This window comes from Canis aureus, chromosome 16 (genome assembly GCF_053574225.1).
Source record: "Canis aureus isolate CA01 chromosome 16, VMU_Caureus_v.1.0, whole genome shotgun sequence".
Classification (NCBI taxonomy): Eukaryota; Metazoa; Chordata; class Mammalia; order Carnivora; family Canidae; genus Canis; species Canis aureus.
Window position 1 is genome coordinate 27,842,399 of NC_135626.1, and position 24,996 is coordinate 27,867,394.

Below are 24,996 nucleotides of genomic sequence, written 5' to 3' on the forward strand. Positions count from 1 at the left end.
AAACATGCCAGAAACTATGCTAAGTGCTTTACCTTCATTACCTTATCTACCCTTCACAACTACTCCATGAATGAGGTATTATTAGTTTTTGATATTATTTCAGTTTAACACACGAGAAATCAGAAGCTTAGAAAGATTGAGTCTAAAAAAAAAAAAAAAAAAAGATTGAGTCTGGCTTTTTTTTTTGTTTTTTGTTTTTTGTTTTGCTATCACTGTTGCCTTTCCAGAATATATTTAATTAAAAGAGTGTGAGATACTTAATAAATAACTCACTGTTTATATCTTTACAAAAGAGACAAATACACTACTACCATTTCTGGTTTTACAGGGGGAAAAAAAGAAATTGAGGCAAAAATTATGAGAAAAGACTTAAAATCATAAAGAAAATATAGAAGAAGTGGCAAAAAATAGGTGTTCAGGTCAAATGACTCCAAATTATAACTATACTAGTCTGCTGATAATAGATATAGCTGTTGCTTTACTCATAAACGGCCCTCACAGCTAAAAATAATAATTCTTTTGGGCTAAATAATGACCTATAGAAAAGAGTCCATGTTTTAAAAACAGTATTCTTTTTTATTTTTAAATTTTAATTCCAGTTCAGTTAACAAAGTATTATATTAGTTTCAGGTATAACAATATAGTGACTCAAGATCTCTGTAAGCATTAACTGTACTCTCTAAAGATTTATTTTAGAGAAAGAGTGAACAAGGGCGGGGGGAGGGCAGAAAGTGAGGAGAATCCTTGAGCAGACTCCCCACTGAGCTCAGAACCTGATGTGCAGCTCCACCCGAAGACCCTGAGACCTGAGCTGAAACCAAGAGTTGGACACAGAACCTACTGAGCCACCCAGGTGCCCCAAGATAAGTGTACTCTTAATCCTTTTGCTTATTTCGCCCATTTCCCCACCCACCTCCTCTCTGGCAACCATCTGTTTGTTTTCTATAGTTAAGAATCTGGGGGTGCCTAGTGGCTTAGTTGGTTAAGTGAAAAACTCTTGTCTCAGATTAGGTCTTTTTTTCTTTTTTTAAAGATTGATTGATTGATTTATCATAGAGAGAGAGAGAGGCAGAGACACAGGCAGAGGGAGAAGCAGGCTCCATGCCGGGAGCCCGATGCGGGACTCGATCCCGGGACTCCAGGATCGCGCCCTGGGCCAAAGGCAGGCACCAAACCGCTGAGCCACCCAGGGATTCCCTCAGATTAGGTCTTTATATCAGGGTCATGAATTCAAGCCCGTGTTGGGCTCCATGCCCAGCAGTCTGATTTTTGGTTTGTCTCTGTTCTTTTTTTTTTTTTTTTTTTTTAAGATTTATTTATTTGAGGGGGAGAGAGAATGCACAAGTGTGGGGTGAGGGGCAGAGGCAAAGCGAAAGAGAGAATCTCAAGCAGACTCCCCATTGAAGGTGGAAGCTGATATGGGACTCAATTCCAAGACCCTAAGATCATGACCCAAGCCAAAACCAAGAATTGGCTGCTCAACCTCCTGAACCAACCAGGAGCCCCTGGTTTGTCTCTTTATTCTTCCTTTATTCATTTTTCGTGAATTCCACATATGAACGAATCATACGGTATTTGTCTTTTTCTGACTGGCTTATTTTGCTTAGCACTGTACTCTCTAGATTCATCCATGTTGTTGCAAATGCCAAAATTTCATTTGTTTATGGCTCAATAATATTCCAGTGTGCATGTGTGTATATCACATCTTCTCCATCCATTCATCTGTCAATGGACACTTGGGCTGCTTCCATATCTTAGCTATTATAATCTGCCATAAACATGGGGGTACATATTTATTTATTTTCTTTCTTTCTTTCTTTCTTTCTTTCTTTCTTTCTTTATTTATTTATTTATTTATTTATATTTTAATTTATTTTTTAATTTTTTTCGTATATTCTTTAAAATTAGTGTTTTCTTATTCTTTGGGCAAACACCCAGTAGTGTGATTACTAGATCATATGCTATTTCTATTTTTAGTTTTTTTGAGGAACCTCTATACTGTTTTCCACACTGGCCACAACAGTTTGCATGCCCACCAACGGTGCATGAGGGTTCCTTTTTCTCCACATACTCACCACCATGTGTATTTCTTGTGTTTTATATTTTAGCCATTCTGACAGGTGTAAGGTGATATCTCACTGTGGTTTTGATTTGGTTTCCCTGATGATGAGTGATGCTGAGCATCTTTTCATGTGTCTGTTGGCCATATGCACATCTTCTTTGGAGAAATGTGTGTTCATGTCTTCTGGCTATTTTTAGTTAGATTATTTGTTTTTTGGGTACTGAGCTGTATAAATTTGGGTTTTTTTTTTTATACTGCTCTAAAGCCAAGACATTTATTCTGCCCTGTAAATACTGCATTGTATAAATTCTTTATACATTTTGGATACTAACCACTTATCGTATATCATCATTTACAAGTATCTTTCCCCATTCAGTAGGTTGTCTTTTAGTTTTGTTGACTGTTTCCTTTGTTATGCAGAAGCTTTTTATTTGGATGTAGTCCCAATAATTTATTTTTGCTTTTGTTTCTCTTGCCTCAAAATGAAGAACAGTAATTTTATTTATTTTTTTTTAAATTTTTTTAATTTTTATTTATTTATGATAGTCACAGAGAGAGAGAGAGAGAGAGGCAGAGACACAGGCAGAGGGAGAAGCAGGCTCCATGCACCGGGAGCCCGATGTGGGATTCGATCCTGGGTCTCCAGGATCGCGCCCTGGGCCAAAGGCAGGCGCCAAACCGCTGCGCCACCCAGGGATCCCCAAGAACAGTAATTTTAAAGTAGAGAAAAAGGGTGTTTAAGACTGACTGAATATGGGCAGACCCATGGCTCAGAGATTTAGCGCAGCCTTCAGCCCAAGGCATGATCCTGGAGACCCGGGATTGAGTCCCACGTCAGGTTCCCTGCATGGAGCCTGCTTCTCCCTTTGCCTGTGTCTCTGCCTCTCTCTGTGTCTCTCATGAATGAATAAATAAAATCTTAAAAAAAAAAAAAAAAGACTGACTGAATACAATAAAAGATTGGCATCTCCCAGCTCCAACTTCTCCAGAAAGAGTTAAATATTCTTCCAATACAGATTTTCCCTCTAGAAATATGACAGATACTACTGAAAGCTGACAGTGTTAAGAACTTCTATGAAAAGCAATGAGAAAAGGTACCTACTTTGAAAAAGTCATCAGTTCCATAAGAAAACCGAGAAATAAAAGGCATTTGGCTATTCTCACTGTACTGGTTAACACCCTAAAATTTTTGTTTGTCTATAAGGGAGAAAACTGTGTTCCACTAGATTTCAATTAGGCACCACCTGGATGACACGACTTCTAGTTTCTCGTTCCTTAAGTGTCACAGAAGCTTCCTCACGTATTACCTCACATCAGGTGTCTTAGAAAAAGCTAAGCAGCAATTTAAATTGGTGACTGACATCTCCAACATGCAGAATAATTCCCTTTACAGACTACCAAGTGTTTAAGCTCTAGCAACTGGGATATTTATTTATTTTTTTTTTATTTTTTATTTTTTTGGAGGGATATTTATTTATACCAACACTTTTTGATTACAGGTGTACTATCCAATCCTGCAGCCATTAGGCACACATATAGCTCTTTAAAATTAAATTAAAATTAGACATTCAGTTAACCAGTAACACTAACCATTTTCAAGTGTTCAATAGCCATGCAACTGCTGTATTAGACTAAGCATTTTCATCTTCCCAAAAAGTCCTCTCAGACAGCACTGGTTTATAGAGTACAGGTATCCCCTGCTTTTCAAAAGCTCCTGTTATGCCACTTCACTTTTATGAAAGACCTATATTAGTACCTGTTTTTGCTAACCAAAAGAATCCAAAGAGGATTTTCACTTTTACAAAAAATAAAAGAAAAAAAAGTGAAAAGCAAATATAGTATTCAGCATTTGAAAAAAAAACTCTTATAAAAGCAGAGTGCACCCAGGCAGGGAAAGCACCATCACCAAGCTCCTTCCCCGAGGAATGATACTCAGCATCTTAGCATCAAGCTGCCATAGCTTTGAACTATGTGGGTGAGCTTCTGTGCTTTATCTTGATTTACTTTGTGTATTCATTAGCAACATCTGTCCTAAGGTATCAGAAAAATTATTTTTTGAGTCTGGGAATGCTAAAACAATTTTCCATATAAATTACTGATTAACTGCTTCTTTGCTTTATACCTTTTGGCTTACCAAAGGTTTTTATTAGAATGCTCTACTTTTGGATAGTGAGGGAAACCTGGATTTATTTTACCCACTACATCTCTTGAGGAAAATGTAAATAGATGCACTGGCTTGCCAACTGTTAAACAACCCAAAATCAGAATTTGCACCTTTAGCAATTACTTATAAAAGAATTACATAACCTCTGAAAAAAATGTTGGGTTTACCATGATACTAAAGAATGAATCTTTAAAATAGCGCAGCAGCAATCACTTTGAATTATGAAGTTCGCTGCTTTAAAAATACTTGTTACCCAAATGTCCTTCAATTGATGAATAAACAAAATGTGATATACTAAGAAAATGCAAAGTTAATCAGTCATTAAAAGGATACTGATACATGCTACAACATGGATGAATCTTGCAAATATGCTAAGTGAAAGAAGCCAGAAATAAAAGTTCATATACTGAATGATTTTATTTATATAAAGTACCCAGAAAAGACAAGATACATACAAATAGAAAGCAGACTAATAGTTCTTAGGGACTGACAAGAGGGTGCAATGAGGAATGATGACTAATGGGCACATGATTTTTTTTTAATTAATTAATTTATTTATTTATTTATGATAGTCACAAAGAGAGAGAGAGAGAGAGAGAGAGGCAGAGACACAGGCAGAGGGAGAAGCAGGCTCCATGCACGGGGAGCCCGATGTGGGACTTGATCCCAGGACCCCGGGGTCATGCCCTGGGCTGAAGGCAGTGCTAAACCGCTGAGCCACCCAGGCTGCCATGTTGTTAAGTTTTTTAAAGATTTTATTTATTTATTTGACAGAGAGAGGGAGTGCACAGGTAGGTGAAGCAGCAAGCAGAGGGAGAGAGAGAAGCAGGTTCCCTGCTGAGCAGAGAGCCTGAAGTGGGGCTCAATTCCAAGACCTTGGATCATGACCTGAGCTGAAGGCAGATGCTTAACTGACTGAGCCACCCAAGTGCCCCACATAACATAAAGTCATGTGACTAATCTTTTCACTTAATTATATGTCTGGATACATCTTGCTGTGTGTTAGTATGTATATATTTACATTACTCTTCTTAAACACTGCATAGTATTCCATGTTACTGTTTAGATTACTTTTTTAATTGGAAAAAATAAAGCTATTTCTTTTTTTTTTTTTTTTAAGATTTTTATTTATTCTTGAGAGAGACACACACACACACAGAGAAAGAGAGAGAGAGAGAGAGAGGAGCAGAGACACAGGCAGAGGGAGAAGCAGGCTCCATGCAGGGAGCCTGATGTGGGACTCGATCCTGAGACTCCAGGATCACGCCCTGGGCCACCCAGGGATCCCCAATAAAGCTATTTCTGTTCAACAAACAAAACAAAACCTAAGGAACTATACAACCCATTAGTCTTGAGTGCCCCCTACTGGGGGATCTTCACTGATTAATAGAATGCTAAATTACAAATTAATACAAGAAATAATTCAAACACAGGATACCAGACTTTTCAGTATATGGCCAAAAAAAAAAAAAAAAAAAATCTAAAAACTCAAAAGAAAAGTGTGTTTTGAGGGCAGCCCATGTGGCTCAGTAGTTTGGCGCTGCCTTTAGCCCAAGGCATGGTCCTGGAGACCCGGGATCAAGTCCCAGGTCAGGCTTCCTGCGTGGAGCCTGCTTTTCCCTCTGCCTTTGTCTCTGCCTCTCTCTCTGTGTCTCTCATGAAAAAATAAAATCAAAAAGGAAGGAAGGAAGGAAGGAAGGAAGGAAGGAAGGAAGGAAGGAAGGAAGGAAGGAAGGAAGGAAAGAAGGAAGGAAGGAATGTTTTGAAATGATTTTATCAAGAAGTTCTTTACCTACTTATGCTATATTATAGATATGTGCTAAAAAATCTCCAATCAGGGTAAATACAAGAATATCAAGTTAAGTGACTTGACCTTTTCCCATCTCCCTCCTGGACAAGTGTGTGTATTGGTGTGACAGGTGGCAGAATGGAAATTGATGGCAATGAGACAGTTAAAAAAAAAAGTTGTTACCTCACTCCTTTCTGTCTTGTCACTTACGATCTTTATATCTAACTTCACATTTCAAATCTAGAAGAGTTAGCTCTACCTCCAAACATCTAGGTTGTCCACACTAAGTAATTTTCCTATCTGAATCTGTAATTATACAATATGTAATAATAAAAGACTCAGAGTAAAAGAAAAATGGGGATATTAGAAGAGTTTACCTGATATTAGAAGAGTTTACCTGAAAAACATCAAGTATATTTAGACAAAAAAACCCCAAGGTTGCAATTACCAAAGGCAGCATTTCTTTATCAAACAAGTCCATTTTAAAATATGGCATCTTGGGATCCCTGGGTGGTGCAGCGGTTTGGCGCCTGCCTTTGGCCCAGGGCGCGATCCTGGAGACCCAGGATCGAATCCCACATCAGGCTCCCGGTGCATGGAGCCTGCTTCTCCCTCTGCCTGTGTCTCTGCCTCTCTCTCTCTCTCTCTGTAACTATCATAAATAAATAAAAATTAAAAGAAAATTTTTTTAAAAATAAAAAAATAAAAAAAAATAAAATAAAATATGGCATCTTGATTATGCTTGTTATTTTCTAGGAAAACTGATATACAACGCAAGACTAGAATTAATTTTTTCTAAAAATTAAACAAAAACTACATTTAAAACTGTGTCTCTATTATGTGTTTGAGTCAAATTCTATTTAGCTATTTCTAGACATTAATATTTTAGCTTGACTTTATGATAAAATTCTCTTGGCTAATAATACTTACAGCTAATCTGTGGTTATTTGCAAGGCTGATCATTTGCTGGGCTAGGCCATTTAGTAATCGAGTCCGAAGGGATAGATCATCTAGGTCATGACGAAAAGGAAAAGCAATACCATCCACTATCACTAATCGAACCTAAACACAGAAGAGATCATGATATTAGGTTTGGTATTAAAAATAAAATTTTAGGGGATCCCTGGGTGGCGCAGCAGTTTGGTGCCTGCCTTTGGCCCAGGGCACGATCCTGGAGACCCGGGATCAAATCCCACGTCAGGCTCCCGGTGCATGGAGCCTGCTTCTCCCTCTGCCTGTGTCTCTGCCTCTCTCTCTGTGTGACTATCATAAATAAATAAAAGTTAAAAAAAATAATAATAAAAAAGTTTAAAAATAAAATTTTAGGGATCCCTGGGTGGCGCAGCAGTTTAGTGCCTGCATTTGGCCCAGGGCGTGATCCTGGAGACCCGAGATCGAATCCCACGTCGTGCTCCCGGTGCATGGAGTCTGCTTCTCCCTCTGCCTATGTCTCTGCCTCTCTCTCTCTCTCTGTGTGTGTGACAATCATAAATAAATAAAAATTTAAAAAATAAAATAAAATAAAATTTTAAAAATGGCATCCCAAAAGCATGTTCACTGCAGGTAAAAAAAATCCTTAAAATCCAGAGTTCTATTTCTAACTCTCCAAGATAAATCCATTCACCCAATGTTTTCAACAAAATACCCGTTGTTTCACTTTCATCACACTTGTTGACATAAACAAAACTATCAACCAGCATTCATGTTAAAATGTACTTGTTCATCATGAGGTAAGCAACTTCTTTTGAATTGGACAGCAATTCAATTGCCTGCTCACCAATAAAGGCTGACCCATTAAAAAGAAAAAGCCAGAAACAGATACATAAATAGATATAAAATGCTCCACTCAAGAGCAGAATACATATTCTTCTCAAGTGCACAGAGAACATTCTCCTGGATAGATCTAGAGGTTAGGTCACAAAATAAGTCACAAAATAAATGTATAAAGATGGGATGGATCATATATAAAGTATCTTCTCTGACCAGAATGGAATGGAATTAGAAGCCAGCATCAGGGGATCCCTGGGTGGCGCAGCGGTTTGGCGCCTGCCTTTGGCCCAGGGCGCGATCCTGGAGACCCGGGATCGAATCCCACGTCGGGCTCCCGGTGCATGGAGCCTGCTTCTCCCTCTGCCTGTGTCTCTGCCTCTCTCTCTCTCTCTCTCTCTCTGACTATCATAAATAAATAAAAATTAAAAAAAAAAAAAAAAAAAAAAAAAAAAGGAGGCCAGCATCAGAAGGAAATTTGGAAAACTCACAAATTAAACAACACCTCTTTTTTTTTTTTTTTTTAAGTAATCTCTATACCCAATATGGGGCTCAAACTCATGACCCCCATGGGTGCCTGGTGGCTCAGATGGAGATGCATGAAACTTTTGATCTCGGGGTCACGAGTTCAAGTACCATGTTGGATATAGAGATTATTTAAATAAACTTAAAAAAACAAACCCAAAACAACAATAACAAAAAACTCACAACCCTGAGATTAAGAGTCACATGTTCTATCAACTGAGTTAGCCAGGCAACCCTAAGCAATACACTCTTAAATAAGGAATGAGTTAAAGAAGGCATTAAAAGGGAAATACTTAAAGATGAATGAATATAAAAGCACAGTATACCAAGTTATTATTATTTTTTTAAAGATTTATTTATTCATGAGACACAGAGAGAGAGTCAGAGACACAGGCAGGGGGAGGAGAAGCAGGCTCCCGGCAAGGAGCCAGATGTGGGACTCGATTCCAGATCCTGGGATCATGCCCTGAGCCAAAGGCAGACAGATGCTCAACCACTGAGCCACCCTGGTGTTCCACAATATACCAAGTTAAAAGATAGAGTGAAAGTAGTGCTCCATAGTAAATGTAGAGCTCTAAACAACTATCTTTTAAAAAAAATAAAGGAAGAAAAGATCTCAAATCAATAATCAAAACTTATACCTTAGGAAAAAAAAAAAAAACTTATACCTTAGGAAACTAGAAAAAAAGAACAAACTAAACCCAAAGAAGGCAAAACAAAAGAAGTAATAAAAATTAGATGAAGGGCACCTGGGTTGCTCAGTGGTTAAGTACCTACCTTTGTCTCAGGGCGTGATCCCAGAATCCTGGGATTGAGGCCCCCCCATCGGGCTCCCCACAGGGAGCCTGTTTCTCCCTCTGCCTATGTCTCTGCCTCTCTCTCTCTCTCCATCTCTCATGAATAAATAAATAAAATCTTTAAAAAAAAATTTTTTTTTTTTTAAACTGACTTAAGAAGAAATAGAGGGCAGCCTGGGTGGCTCAGCGGTTTAGCGCAGCCTTCAGCCCAGGCCGTGATCCTGGAGACCCAGGATGGAGTACCCACATCAGGCTCCCTGCATGGAGCCTGCTTCTCCCTCTGCCTATGTCTCTGCTTCTCTCTCTCTCTGTCTCTCATGAATAAATAAATAAAATCTTAAAAAAAAAAAAAAAGAATAAGAAGAAATAGAAAATCTGAAAGATTGAATCAGTGATCAAAAGCCTTCAATAACAAAAAAAGACCAGGACCAAAGAACTTCACTAGTGAATTTTTTTTTTAAGTAAACTATATCCCCAGTGTGGGGCCCAAACTCATGACCCTGAGATCAAGAGTCACATGCCATACTGACAGAGCCAGCCAGATGCTTCACTGGTGAATTTTATAAAATGGTTAAAGAATTTACACTGGGACGCCTGGATGGCAGTCGGTTATGCATCTGCCTTCAGCTCAGATCATGACCTTGGGATTCTGGGATTGAGCCCCCTTGCTCCACAGGGAGTCTGCTTCTCACTCTCACCCTCCACATACCTTGCTTGTGCTCTCTCTTGCTCAATCTCTCATATAAATAAAATCTTAAAAAAAAATAAAGAATTTACACCAATCCTTCTCAAACTTTTCCCAAAAATAGAGGGAACACTTCCTCATTCATTCTATGAAGCCAGTATCATACTGATACCAAAGCCAGATAAAAACATCCCCAGTAAAGAAAACCACAGACATTACAGATGCAAAAATCCTCAGCAAAAACATGGCATTAAATAAACCATGAAGGGATCCTTGGGTGGCGCAGCGGTTTAGCGCCTGCCTTTGGCCCAGGGCACGATCCTGGAGACCCAGGATCAAATCCCACGTCAGGCTCCCGGTGCATGGAGCCTGCTTCTCCCTCTGCCTGTGTCTCTGCCTCTCTCTCTCTCACTGTGTGCCTATCATAAATAAATAAAAATTTAAAAAAAAAATAAACTAATTTAAAAAATAATAATAATAAATAAATAAATAAATAAACCATGAAGAGGATACTTGTTAACAATATGAAAGCTGAGGGGGATCCCTGGGTGGCGCAGCAGTTTAGTGCCTGCCTTTGGCCCAGGGCGCGATCCTGGAGACCCGGGATCGAATCCCACGTCGGGCTCCTGGTGCATGGAGCCTGCTTCTCCCTCTGTCTATGTCTCTGCCTCTCTCTCTCTCTCTCTCTCTCTCTGTGTGACTATCATAAGTAAATTAAAAAAATTAAAAAAAAAATATGAAAGCTGAAATAAGAAGGCAGAGAATACCTTGTTCAACCTCACCTGGGAACATATGTGTTGGGAGACTCAAGTTTTTGGCCACTTACATTTGTCCACTATACTACTATGCCCTAACCGCCAATATAATTATATTTTGATATAGGGCCTCTAGGGAAGTAATAAAGATTAAATGAGATCATAATGGTGGGGCCCTGATCTGACAGGATTAGTGTCCTTAAAAGAAGAGTAATCAAAGAGCTCATTCTCTGTTGCTCTGCTATGTGAGGACACTATAAGAAGGCAGCCTTCTGTATGTCAGGAAGAGAGCACTTGCCAGACACAGAATCAACTGGAACCTTAATCTCAAGACTTCCAGCCTCTAGAATAGTGAAAAAATAAATTTCTTAAAGACAACCAGTTTATTATTCAGCATAATATATTCACAAATGATTACAAAAGCATAGATTTTGGGATTACCAAAAATTTTAGCAAGTCGTAAATTTGCAGCTAGAGAACCTGCAAATAATGCGGATCAACTGTACTTACAGGTGATAGACTGAAAGCTTTCTCCCTGATCTTAGTAAGACAAAAATGCCCACTTTTATCAGTTATTCAACACTGTACCAAGAGTTCTACCAAGAACAATTACATAAGAAATAAAAGGCAGGCAAACTGGAAAGGAAGATATAAAATTTCCATTCGCAGAGCACCTGGGTGGCATAGTCAGTTGAGCAGCCAACTCTTGGTTTTGGCTCAGGTCATGATTTTGGGGTGGTGGGATAGAACATCAAAAAAGAATAAAAGATGAGGAATATTTGCACACTAAAACCTACAAAACATTATTGAAGTTAAAAAAGACCTAAATAGGTAGAAAGATATACTGTGCTCGTGGATTAGAAGATTTAATACTGTTTAGATAACAATATACTTTGGGGTGCCTGGCTGGCTCAGTTGGTGGAGCATGAAATTCTTGATCTTAGAATAGCAAGTTTGAGCCCCACATTACAGGTAACATTTACTTAAAGAAAAAAAAAAGATGGCAATATATTCAATACACAGATTCAATATAATCTGTATTAAAATTCCAACTGCATTTCTGCAGAAATAAACAAGACTCTATTCACGTGGATCAAAATCATATGGAATTGCAATGGCCCTGAATAGCCAAAACAATCTTGAAAATAAAAAAGTGGAGGACTCACATGTCCCAATTTCAAAACATACTATGAAGCTACTAATCAAAACCATGTGGTACTGGTTTTGATTAGTACAAACAACACACACATCAATAAAATAGAGTCCAGAAAATTAACCCGTACATCTATGATCAACTGATTTTTTTTTTAAAGGTTTTATTTATTTACTCATGAGAGACACAGAGAGAGAGAGAGAGAGAGAGAGAGAGGCAGACACACAGGCAGAGGGAGAAGCAGGCTCCATGCAGGGAGCCAGACATGGGATTCGATACACCCTGGGCTGAAGGCAGCACTAAACCACTGAGCCACCGGGGCTGCCCTGGTGAACTGATTTTCAACAAGGATGCCAAGCCCGTTCAATGGGGAAAAAAGTCTTTTCAACAAATGGTGCTGCAAAAACTAGATGTCTGCATACAAAATGAAGTTGGACACTTACTCCAGACTATGTATAAAAAAATTAACTCAAAATGGATAAAAGTCCCAAATAAAAAAACTAAAGCTATTAAACTGGGTGGAGTTCAGGACATGCTACTCCAAATCTGGCACCCTGGCATACTGAATATCTTTTTTAAAAAATATTTATTTCTGTGTCTCTGCCTCTCTCTCTCTCACTCTTTCTCTCTCTGCCTCTCATGAATAAATAAATAAATAATATGTATTTATTTGAGAGAGAAAAAAATCTATTTATTTATTTGCATGGGGAAAGGAGCAGAGGAAGAGAGAGAAAAGCAGGCAGATTCCCCAATGAACATGGAGCCTGACAAGGGACTGGACACAGGGCTCCATCCTACAACCCTGAGACCATAACCCAAAATCAAGAGTTGGACGCCTAATCAACTGAGCCACCCAGATGCCTTTAGCATACCGTATATCTTAAGCAGAAGTCAGAAAACAACAGAAGCAGAGAAGCAACTTTCATCTCTTATTCTCTCTCTTCTTCCTGGAAAGAAGAGAAATCTCCTGGGTGAAAGGTACCCTCCCTGTATCAGGATAAAATGAGACACTCTTATCACCAGAGACAGGGAATTTAGGGCTGAGAAGGCATATAAACAAACCTTGTTAAACTAATTCTTATCTTCCAAATTACTTCGTAATTATCCACCTCTAGCCCAAACCCCTTTGTCTCATCAATTCTTCACAAATTTACTGTTTTTGGCTAAAAGGCATAAAAGTTTCCTGTTCTGGGCCTTGTGGGTTTTATTGTCTTATAGAAGGCTTCCATGTACACATAAAAATGCAGTAAAATGTGTGTGCTTTTCTCCTGTTATTCTGCCTTTGTTAGTTTAATTTTCAGTCCCAGCTTGGGATCCTAATAGGGCTGAAGAAAACTTTTTCCTCTCCTACAAACTCTTAAAAATAAATTTTCATGATCTTGGATTTGGCAATGTGTGTTTTTTTTTGCTGTTGTTGTTTTTAAAGAGAGCACATGTGCAAGCAGGAGAGGGTCAGAGAGGGAAAGAGAGAATCTTTTTTTTTTTTCATGCAGTTTTATTTTATTTTATTATTTTATTTTATTTTTAAGGATTTTATTTATTTATTCATGAGAGACACAGGCAGAGGGAGAAGCAGGCTCCATGCAGGGAGCCCGATGCGGGACTCGATCCCAGGACTCCAGGATCACGCCCTGGGCAGAAGGCAGGTGCTAAACCACTGAGCCACCCAGGGATCCCTGGAAAGAGAGAATCTTAAGCAGGCTCCATGCCCAGTGCAGAACCAGACATGGGGCTCAAATCTCACAACCCTGAGATTATGATCTGATTCAAAATCAAGAATCAGACACTCAACTAAATGAGCTACTTAGGTATAGTCTTTTTTTTTTTTAGGTGTAGTCTTTAAGTCTACTTAAGCCTAAGTCTTTAAGACTACTTTAAAGTAGTCTTAAAGACTACTTTAAAAAAATAAGATCTGAAAAAAAAAAAGATCTTAAAAAAAAAAAAACCCACTTTAGATATACAGATACCTGTAGACTAAAAGTAAATGATTAGAGAAGTATCTACCATGCTATACCATGGTAACACTAACCAAAAGAAACCAAGAATAGCTATATTTATTTTAGAAAGCAGATGTCAGACTAAGGAAATTATCAGGGATAAAGAGGGACATTACATAATGATTAAGAGGTCAGTTCCCCAAAAAGACATAATAGTTCCTAACATGTATGTCCTGACAAAAGAGCATCTAACTATATGAGGCAAAACTGCAAGGAGAAATAGATGACTTCACTATATTTGGAGTCTTTAGCAGCTAATAAAAATGAACAGATCCAGTAGACAAAACCATTAAGAACAGAGATGAACTCAATAACACCATCAATCAACTAGATATAATGGGTATCTATAGACTACTTCATCCAAAAACAGCAGAATTATGTTCTGAGCACTGGCCGTGGAGCCTGTTTAAGATTTTCTTTCTCCCTTTGTCCCTTTGCACTCATGACGCTCACTCTCTCTTATATATATATAAAAAAAGGACACCTGGGTGGCTCAGTTGATTAATCTTTGGCTCAGGTCATGATCCCAGGGACCTGGAATCAAGGCCCACACTGGGCTCCTTGCTGAGTGGGGAGCCTGCTTCTCCCATTCCCTCTGCCTGCCACTCTCCCTGCTTGTGCTCTCTGTTGAATGAATGAATGAATGAATGAAATCTTTAAAAAAAAAGTTATTCTGACACCCGTTAAAATAGTAAGGAAGACTTTATTCAAGAACATAGCAATAAGGGTTTTGCAATAGGGAAAGAGATTGGTCTTAACCCCAAATACAAGGACACATGGGGATTTATACCCAAGAAGCAGGGTGTCAGTGAATGAAAAATTATTAGGAGAAAAAATAAAGAAAGAAAAAGAAAAAAAAAGAAAAAAAGAAAAATTATTAGAAGACATCAAGGGTAGGATTCTTGCTAACATGACCTAGCAGAATTCTTGCTACAGGCAGGTCAATGACATAACATTTAAAGTGGGGAATAAGGAACTTGAGATGTCAAGGGTGATCAGATTTTAAGGGTGGGAGATTCTTTCTAAACTAATTTACAGGATACTATTGTACCCCTATGTTCACAGCAGCATTACTTACAGTATGAAAGGCCAAAGACAGGTATGTGGGTGAAGGTTGAGGCCAATTCAAAAAGGCTCAGAGGAGGCTGAGTAAAGTTTGATCAAAGAGTCTCTGTCATGTGTAATATTTATCAAAATTTAAAATGTCCATATTTGGGGATCCGTGGGTGGCTCAGTGGTTTGGCGCCTGTCTTTGGCCCAGGGCGTGATCCTGGAGTCCTGGGATTGAGTCCCACATCGGGCTCCCTGCATGGAGCCTGCCTCTCCCTTTGCCTGTGTCTCTGCCTCTCTCTCTCTCTCTCTCTCTCCCTTTGTGTGTGTCTCTCATGAATGAATAAATAAAATCTTTAAAAAAAATGTACATATTCTTTAACATAATTCTAATACTTAGAAGTTATTCCATAAACAGGGGTACCTGGGTGGCTCAGCTGGTTAAGCATCTGACTAAGGTCATGATCTTAGGTCCTGGGGCTCTGAACTCAGTGGGGAGCCCACTTTTCCTTCTCCCTCTACCCCATCTCCAGCTCATGCTTTCTTTCTCTCTCTCTCAAATAAATAAATAAAATCTTAAAAAAAAAAATTTACCCAGAAACATACTTGAAATTTACCCTAAGATGATATATGTAAGGATTATCCTCAAACCATTGTTAATAATACCATCTAAAAGACCACCAATAAGAGGATTGGTTAAATAGAGGCAGTTTTCCCAATTTTTTTTTATGTAGTAGAGTACGCAGAACATTCATCTTGTAAAATGAAATTCTATTCCCATTAAACAATAATTTCCCATTTTCCCCTTTCCCCACAAGCCCTCATAACCACTATTCTACTTTATGTCTCTGAGTCTGACTACTCTTCACATCTCATATAAGTGGAATCATACAGCATGTCTTTTTTTGACTGGTTTATTCCACTTAACATAATGTCCTCAAGATTCATCCAAGTTGTAGCATATGTCAGAATTTCTTTCCTTTCTAAGTATGAATAATATTACATTGTATGTGTATACCACATTTTGCTTATTTATTCATTCATCAATGAATGTTGCTTCCATGTTTTAGGTAATACAAATAATGCTGCTATGAACACAGGCTTACAAATATCTCTTCAAAATCCTGCTTTCAATTCTTCTGGTAATATACACAAAAGTGGAATTGCTGGGTCATATGGTAATTCTATTTTCAATTTTTCGAGGAGCGCCATACTGTTTTCTGAGGCAACTGTACCATTTTACATTCACACCAACAGTAAAAACACCTTCTTAAAATGAAATAATATGCAGCTGAATAAAAAGGTTTATCCACATGTGGTGATATAGAAAGATACGCAAAACACCAAGCAAAAAAAAAAAAATCAGAATATTACAGTATTACCCCACTAAAAATATTAAAAATGGGTAGACAGGACCACCTGGGTGGCTCAGTGGTTTAGTGTCTGCCTTTGGCTCAGCGTGTGATCCTGGGGGTCCTCAGATTGAGTCCGCATTGGGCTCTCCACCAGGGAGCCTACTTCTCCCTCTGCCTGTCTCTGCATCTTTCATGAATTAAAAAAAAAAAGAAAAAAATGGGTAGACAGATATTGCAACATGCATAAAAAATTTTTTGAGAAGACACACAAGAAACAATAGTAGTCAACTTTAGGGAGAGGTACTAGGATGCAGTAGAACGGAAGTTTTATTTTTCACATATAACCTTCTACAGAATTTGTTTGTTAGAAGCTATTCCACTATTACTGGAGGAAGAACCTCTTCCTATATTATTTCAATTTCATACTTTGGGCATAAAATATATATGCATATATGTTAAATATCTGTAAGTATAAATAAATTGTAGGACAAGGAAGGAAGAGATTTTTGAACAGGCTTATGCCACTATACAATTTACTTATTTTTCATGCTAATCAAACACCTCCAAAGATATTCCAAAGGTTAGCTGTATTTCAATCGTTTGAGCCATACCTTTGAATGTTCCGAAAGAAAGTCTGGCAGGAGATAAACTTGTGCCAATAGTTCTGTGTAGTCACGACAACGAAAATAGTAAATATGGGAAAGAATATTTTCAAGAGTGAAATCCTCCAAAGCTTTTGAGTGCTCTAAAATAAACAAAACAATCTTAATTTAGTTTTACTTGTTTTGAGTATATTGATATTATAGGAAGAAAATACCTTTTAATAATAAAATGCTTCACTGTGAATACAACTCTTCACTTTAATTGAAAGATAACAAAATTATAACAAATTTGCTATAAACTACCATTGCATAATTCCTGACCTCTTATTTTCACCTTTTCCACTAGTTCCTTAAACACTAAACTATCTAGAAATTCTTTATACACATATACAATTAGAGGTTTAATACCTGACTTTTCATATTTCTATTATTGGTTTCCATTGAATAGAAGTAACATAATGGAATTTCTCCTTTCTTGTTTTTTTTCATAGGATGCAAATTAGGTTAACAATAAAAAAAAGAGGGATCCCTGGGTGGCGCAGCGGTTTGGCGCCTGCCTTTGGCCCAGGGCGCGATCCTGGAGACCCGGGATCAAATCCCACGTCGGGCTCCCGGTGCATGGAGCCTGCTTCTCTCTCTGCCTGCGTCTCTGCCTCTCTCTCTCTCTCTCTCTCTCTCTCTCTGTGACTATCATAAATAAATAAAAATTAAAAAAAAAAAAAAACAATAAAAAAAGAAGCATCTTTTTCCCTTTTGGTAACTTTTTTCCATTATTTCTTTAGCATACTTTTATATTTAAGTAGAAACAATATAAAATTCTTCTTAGATTATATATTTTTTTAAAAAAGCAGTTTTAGGGGGCAGCCCGGGTGGCTTAGCGGTTTAGTGCTGCCTTCAGCCCAGGGCCTGATCCTGGAGAACCAGGATCAAGTCCCATGTCAGGCTCCCTGCATGGAGCCTGCTTCTCCCTCTGCCTGTGTCTCTGCCTCTCTCTCTCTTTCTCTCATGAATAAATAAATAAAATCTTAAAAAAAATAAAAATAAAAAGCAGTTTTAGGAGGGTACCTGGGTGGCTCAGTTGGTTAAGCTCAGGTCTTGATCTCAGGATGGTAAGACTTGAGTCCTGCATCCAGCTCTGCACTTAGCAGGACATCTGCTTGAGATTCTCTCCCACTGCCCCTCCCCCCTGCTTATGCACTTTCAAATAAATAAATCTTAAAAAAAAAAAACAAAAAACAGACGCAGCCCAGGTGGCTCAGCGGTTTAGCACCACCTTCAGCTCAGGGCCTGATCCTGGCGATACGGGACCAAGTCCCACGTCAGGCTACCTGCATGGAGCCTGCTTCTCCCTCTGCCTGTGTCTCTGCCTCTCTCTCTCTCTCTCTGTGTCTCTCATGAAAAAATAAATAAAATCTTTAAAAACAAAATAAAACAAAAAACAAACAACGGTTTGGTTTTATACATATTTCTGAGATAAACCAGTTAAAAATTACTGTACTTTAAAACATACTTGACCTTTTTTTCATACTTGTTTTAACTTGTTTCATACTTGTTTTAACATTGAAAAAATACACATGAAATTAAATTTCAGAAAGCAGTGACTTTTGCAAATATAAAAGTTCACCTCTAACCAAAAAAAATAACAGCTTAATCACATAGCAATCATTAAAAACTTTATATCCCAATGCTATACCTATAATATCTACAGTAAGGTTGTGGTTTCTTTTTAAATAATTTATTTGACAGAGAGACAGCATGTCTGTAAGTGCAAGCAGGGGAGCGGTAGGCAGAGGGAGAGTGAGAAGCAGGCTCCTTACAGAGAAGGGAGCCTAATCCCAGGACCCTGGGATCTTGACCTGAGCCAAAGGCAGATGTTTAACTGAATGAGCCACCCAGGTGCCCCTACAATAAGATTTTAAGACACTATTTCAGGGGCACCTGGGTGGCTCAGTAGTTGAATGTCTGCCCGTAGTGATCCTGGGGTCCTGGGATTGAGCCTTGCATTGGACTCCCCACAAGGAGCCTGCTTCTCCCTCTCCCTATGTCTCTGTCTCTTTCTGTGTCTCTCATGAATAAATAAATAAAATCTTAAAGAAAAAAGGCACTATTACAAATACACATTGTGTCATGGGTAGCTTTAAGGACTTTCAGTAGACATATTGGTCATTAGTTAAAAAAGACACCTAGTACGCATATGAAAATTAAAATAGCCAGCTATTACACTCATTTAAAGGGAATACAAGAATCCTATGAAAAGTATTGTTTTTTAAAATTATTAAAGAATGGGATCCCTGGGTGGCGCAGCGGTTTGGCGCCTGCCTTTGGCCCAGGGCGCGATCCTGGAGACCCAGGATCGAATCCCACATCAGGCTCCCGGTGCATGGAGCCTGCTTCTCCCTCTGCCTGTGTCTCTGCCTCTCTCTCTCTCTCTCTGTGACTATCATAAATAAATAAAAATTAAAAAAAAAAAATTATTAAAGAATGAGGACTGCACATCCAAAAAATAAACTAGAACAGTCAAAGCAGAAACCAGTTAATTTCCTAAGTAATTAAAATGACAAGAACTTGAATACCTTTAAGTATTTAAATCATTTAAATTAAAATTACCCCCCAAAAAGAAAAAAATTACCCATATGTTTTCTTAAAAAAATCAAATAATATTTCTACATGACAAGATCAAAAAAACTTCCCAAACACTTTAATACAATTAACACAGTCATGAAGTCCATTACATTCTACTCAGAGTCCCATAAGGTCATTCAGTAATGTTCCAAACATTTCTAACATGGTTTTTCAGAGCTAACTTTGGTGGGGTGCCTGGGTGGCTCAGATGGTTAAGTGGCTGCTTTCAGCTCAGGTCATATTAGGGTCCTGGGATCAAGTCCCAAGTGGGGCTCCTTGCTCAGCGAGGATTCTGCTTTTCCCTTTGCCCCTTCCCTCTCTCTCAAATAAATACATAAAAAATACATAAAATCTTTAAAAAAAAAAAAGCTACCTTTGGTTCTTTGAAAAACCAGTATGGAAGTCAATATAAACTAAATGCAATGAATCACTGAATGCATTGAAACAACATTTACTTACATTAAGTTGTCTAATATCAGTTTACACCTGGCAGGTCAGAGCATGATGATCTGAAGTGATACAGTGAAATATACACACAAGTTTTGGCTCAGAGCTTCTGCATTAAGAAGTGAGGGTAGGGCACCTAGGTGGCTCAGTCAGTTGGGCATCTGCCTTCAGCTCAGGTCATGATCCCAGGGTCCAGAGATCAAGGCCCCACATATCTAGGCTCCTGCTCAGCTAAGAGTCTGCTTCTCCCTCTCCCTTTGCCCCTCCCCCCACTCATGCTCACTCTCTCTCAGTTCTATCTCAAATAGATAAAATCTTTAAAAAAAAAAAAAAGAACTGAGGACCATAAAAGAATAAAAGGCCAGTCTAGGCTGTGGCATTTCTAAGTCTATAACAATAGGACACTGTCAAGTCATTTAAGCTTCATGTTCCAAATGGTCTCTTGCTGAGGCTTGAGAGGTACAAATGCAAATTACTTTTATCATACAGAAAAAAAGAAGACAGATCACTTGATAACTTACCCTCTCCCATATGTCTTCCTGCAATAAGGTGAAGGTGTTGAATGCAGGCAGTAGCAAGGTCTACAACTCTATCAACCATAAAACTTCCTTCAGTATCAATAAAAACTGCTTCGCCCTCCACTCCTCCAAAACATTCTGGTATCTGCACATCTACTGCCAACTGCATACTGTCAAGAGAAAGTTGAATGACCAAATTCATTATCATAATCATCTAAGGCCGTGTTTTTCAAACTTTACATCACCACCCACTAGGTAACACCATTAGGCAACAGAGATGGCTAACTTTCTGCTCCAAATATATGTGAACCAACTGATATGTGGATTAGGGGAAGGCTTACCCATAAAGCCATGATTAAGGACTTCTTAGTGGTTTTTAGGCCTCAAGAGATAAAATCCCTTCTTATACTAAATCTATCTCTGAATATATTCCCAGGAATTAACTATATAATAAAATAGAAGACTACTGGTTTACCCTAAAATCACTTTACAATGTTGCAAAAGAAACATTTTTGGATACCAAAATAATTACACCAGTTTATCAAGATGGGGTACTGAAATAACACAAATGGTAAACTGATTTTTGTTTCATATGCACACATACACCCTACAAAAAAATCAAGAGCAGATACATGCCTTTTTTGGTCTCCTGAATGTAGACCCAGAGCACCATATTCTATTACTTACATAAAATGCTATTAAGCCTACCCTTAAGAGGGGAACATTTTACTTTACCATAACTGTGTTTTTCCAACACCCGGTACACCACAAATTTCTGTTGTTTTGGTTAAGGGTATTCCACCCCCAAGAATATTATCTAGTGCTGAACAGAAGGTAATTATGAAGCTCTGGGTATGCTCCTGCTCAAGAAGTTCCAGTGCTGTACACTTCTTGCCTGACTCAGCTGTAGCAGCATATCTTGGTTTATTTGTGAGACATTCTCTTCTTATAATTTGCAGAGTTTCTAAGGCTTCCTCTTTAGATATCCCAACTTCTGAAAGTAAAAGAAAAAAAGAAAAATCTAAACCCTGATTTTAGAAATTGAAGTCTTAACTATGGGGTTGTCTTCATTAATTTTAATTTTTAGATAGTAAGAGTGATGCCAAGAGTAAAGAAACATAAAAATGAAACATTCCATTAACTATTGAATTTATCAAGCTAATAAAGGCATTCATCTATATTTTCTTAGTCTCTACACACTTAAAAGATTTATTACCTCAAAAACAGAATTCAGAAACCTAAACCTCTAAAGCATTTGAGTACCTACAAGACTATCAATAAAAATGTACTGGCAGTCTGTCCTTTAATTATCCCCTTTGGAAAAAAAAAAATTAATTATCCCTTTTGGGGCAGCCCAGGTGGCTCAGCAGTTTGGTGCCGCCTTCAACCCAGGGCGTGATCCTGGAGACGCAGGATCAAGTCCCATGTCGGGCTCCCGGCATGGAGCCTGCTTCTCCCTCTGCCTGTGTCTGTTCCTCTCTGTGTGTGTGTGTGTGTGTGTGTGTGTGTGTCTCATGAATAAATAAATAAAATCTTTAAAAATAATAATAATTATTATCCCTTTTGGTCTTATGAAGTCACAGTTATCTTAATCTAATAAGGTATTTATTTTTCAGAAGAGAATGAAAATGGTCTCTAACTGCCTAAAACAAGATTTAACTTTAAGAAGTACATGTGCATGTATCATTCATAATAAAAACTTTTCATGGAAACATTGCCATGAAATATTCCCATACCAGTCCAACTTATTTAATGAGAACAATTATTTGATGAACAATACTTTAAACAATGCATTTATGCTTCCTCAACTATACAATTTCATTCCTATCAGACAATATGGCTTGAGAAAAGAAAATGGCAGTTACAAAACAAACTGCTAATGAAAGAAATTATGGTTAAGATGACATCACTTATGAGTTTGATAGGTCAGTGCCTGATTTGGTTGGGATTTGAACATAAATTTGGTGCTAATAAAGGACAATAAAGGTGATACGGAAATGAAAAGCCTATCCAATTAAAATCCTCAATTCTGGGGGCAGCCTGGGTGGCTCCGCGGTTCAGCTCCGCCTTTGGCCCAGGGCGTGATCCTGGAGACCTGGGACCAAGTCCGTGTCGGGCTCCCTGAATGGAGCCTGCTTCTCCCTCTGCCTGTGTCTCTGCCTGCCTCTCTCTCTCTCTCTGTATGTCTCTCACGAATAAATAAATAAAATATTTTTTTAAAAAAGAAACTGATATATAAAAATCACAATAACATACAAATTTACAATGAGAACCATTAACTTCCATTGAGACCGGACATTTGCAATGATATGGCTGAAACTAAAGTAACTGGGATCCAATTTATCAACTGGTTGATAATTGATGTACATGGAATCAGATAAGAGACCCGATCATGTCCCATGTCAGGCACCCTGCATGGAGCCTGCTTCTCTCTCTGCCTGTGTCTCTACCTCTCTCTCTCTCTCTGTGTGTCTCTCATGAATAAATAAATGAATTTAAAAATAATAATAATAAAATAAAATCCTCAACTCTGGAGTCAGTTTCTTGGGCTTGTAAACCCTGACTGAACGAACCACTTACTATGTAGGTACTTAGTATGGACAAGTTAACTTTTTTTGCCTCAGATTCTTTTCTACTGTAAAACTGAAGATAATACATGTTGAAAAGCTCAGTAGAGGGATCCCTGGGTGGCTCAGGGGTTGAGTGTCTGCCTTTTGGCTCAGGGCGTAATCCCGGGGTCCTGGGATGAAGTCCCACATCCGGCTCCCTGCAGGGAGCCTGCTTCTCTCTCTGCCTATTTCTCTGGCTCCCTCCCTCTTTGTCTCCCATGAATAAATAAATAAAATCTTAAAAAAAAAAAAAAGAAAGAAAGAAAAGCTCGTTAGAATACCGAGGCCATCCAGAAAGCTCCATAATTGTTTGCTATCAGTATCATGCAGATTCTTTTTTTTTTTTTCTGTATAACCAACTGTTTGGGAAAAAAAAAAGTGAAAGAGCCCATCAAACTTTGGGAAACTGTGCAGTATAAGCTTTAAAACAAATCGCTAACATTGAGTCTACAACATTGATTCTTGAGTAGCGAGTTAAAACCTCCGTATGTTCTATTAATAAGGGCAAGGGCTTAAAATTTTGTTCTATCTTAAGAGCAGTTCTGAGCACACCTTAGTGTAACATGTACAGTGAGAATGAGGGCAATACAGCGTCATTTTTGTTTACCTCATGATACGGTGGTTCCCTCCAATGTATAATCTACAGTGTTCTGGAATGAGAGGTTTGGGGTTTCTGGTTTTGTTTTTCTTTTTTTTCTTTTTTTAATTTTTTATTTATTTATGATAGTCACAGAGAGAGAGAGAGAGAGAGGCAGAGACATAGGCAGAGCGAGAAGCAGGCTCCATGCACCGGGAGCCCGACGTGGGATTCGATCCCCGGTCTCCAGGATCGCGCCCTGGGCCAAAGGCAGGCGCCAAACCGCTGCGCCACCCAGGGATCCCTGGTTTTGTTTTTCTAGTGAATTACAAAAGAGAAGCAATGTCTTTTTTCCATTGCTTTCTCCAGCTGCTGGGGATTCTGCTCCCTTTCTCGCTTAGTGTCTCCAGTCCTATCGCAAATCTTTCATTTCTTAAATATAATCCCTTGCCCCTCGGACTTTGGAACAGCTGAAACTAGACAAGCTGTCTGGGGACCAATTCTGGCCCGACAATTTCCTATCCTAGGCATCATGAAAAGTTACTTAACCTCCCCAAGCATCTGTTCCTTCATCAGTATATTGGACATAATAATCCACGTTAACAGGGTCCTTTGAGTAATCAATTAGATAATCCTCAGGATTCGGCAGGCACAGGTAGAGAAAACAATTAGTAAATGTTTTTAAGACCATATCTCTAACCCATTTACACCATGTTTAATTGGAGTCAAGGCGAGGTTTCACCTTGCAAACGCAGCCTTAGGAGGAGGAATCTGGCGGAGACTGGGCGGAAGCCTGAAGGCGGAAGAACCGCGATGGAGGCGACACCGACCGTGTCAGGCGCCGTGTGCCTGAGCTTGCCGTCGGAAGTCGTTACCTTTGCTTAGTTCACATGGTTTCACCTCTAGGAGTTCCTCAGCAGTTTGGAAACCTGCGGACACCAGCTTCACCCGCACCGCTGGGGACAGCGGGAAACTCACTAAATCCCGCTGCATTTCAAAACCCGGCGCCTACGCGCGCAATCCGCGCGCACCCACGGTTGCTAAACTGCAGCCTCCACTCCGCACGCCCGCGCGCGCGCCACGTGACGTCAGACGTAAGGCGGAAAGGGCGGGGTCTTGGGCCTGACTGCAGGCGGCCTTAGGCTTGTCCGCTCTGAGAAGAGTGCTGTATTCTCTCGTAGGCGCACCGTTTCTGTCGTGATTCTTACAAATCCCATTTACAGTTTCCCCATCAAACATACATCCTGACAGTAAAAAGATGGGTGGAGACCGCAAGATGGAGAACCAGGCCCTACACACCTCATTTCCAGCACTCAGCCCCGGGCCGTTGGGTGGAACCTCAAGGTTATTCATAGGAATGATATGACCGAATGGGGATAACGCACACACTGGCCAGTTACCGGTTTGGGATGTGAAATGGCCACATAAGGATTAATCGGCGTCTCCATTACACGGTTCCAGTTTCATGTCTTCTCACGTTGGGTGTCCCCCTTGCCTTCCCCCTTCGCCGTTCCCGCCCTCG

General features: G+C 39.0%; 1 protein-coding gene across 6 annotated transcripts in view; it reads right to left on the bottom strand.

Annotated features, from left to right (window-relative positions):
* Nucleotides 1-24,557, bottom strand: part of RAD51C (RAD51 paralog C) — a 57,085-nt gene extending 32,528 nt beyond the window's left edge. For 5 of the 6 annotated variants that reach the window (XM_077852498.1, XM_077852497.1, XM_077852499.1 and 2 more), the window contains exons 1-5: nt 24,350-24,555; nt 21,024-21,282; nt 20,292-20,458; nt 16,711-16,844; nt 6,946-7,077 (exon numbers count right to left, since the gene is read on the bottom strand). In XM_077852498.1, coding sequence (XP_077708624.1) covers nt 6,946-7,077; nt 16,711-16,844; nt 20,292-20,458; nt 21,024-21,282; nt 24,350-24,467 — 810 coding nt within the window. In that variant the 5' untranslated portion in view covers nt 24,468-24,555. Of the gene's footprint in view, nt 1-6,945; nt 7,078-16,710; nt 16,845-20,291; nt 20,459-21,023; nt 21,283-24,349 lie in introns of all 6 variants that reach the window. The other variant, XM_077852500.1, reaches the window with a different exon arrangement.
* Between the last annotated feature and the right edge of the window lie 439 nt (nt 24,558-24,996).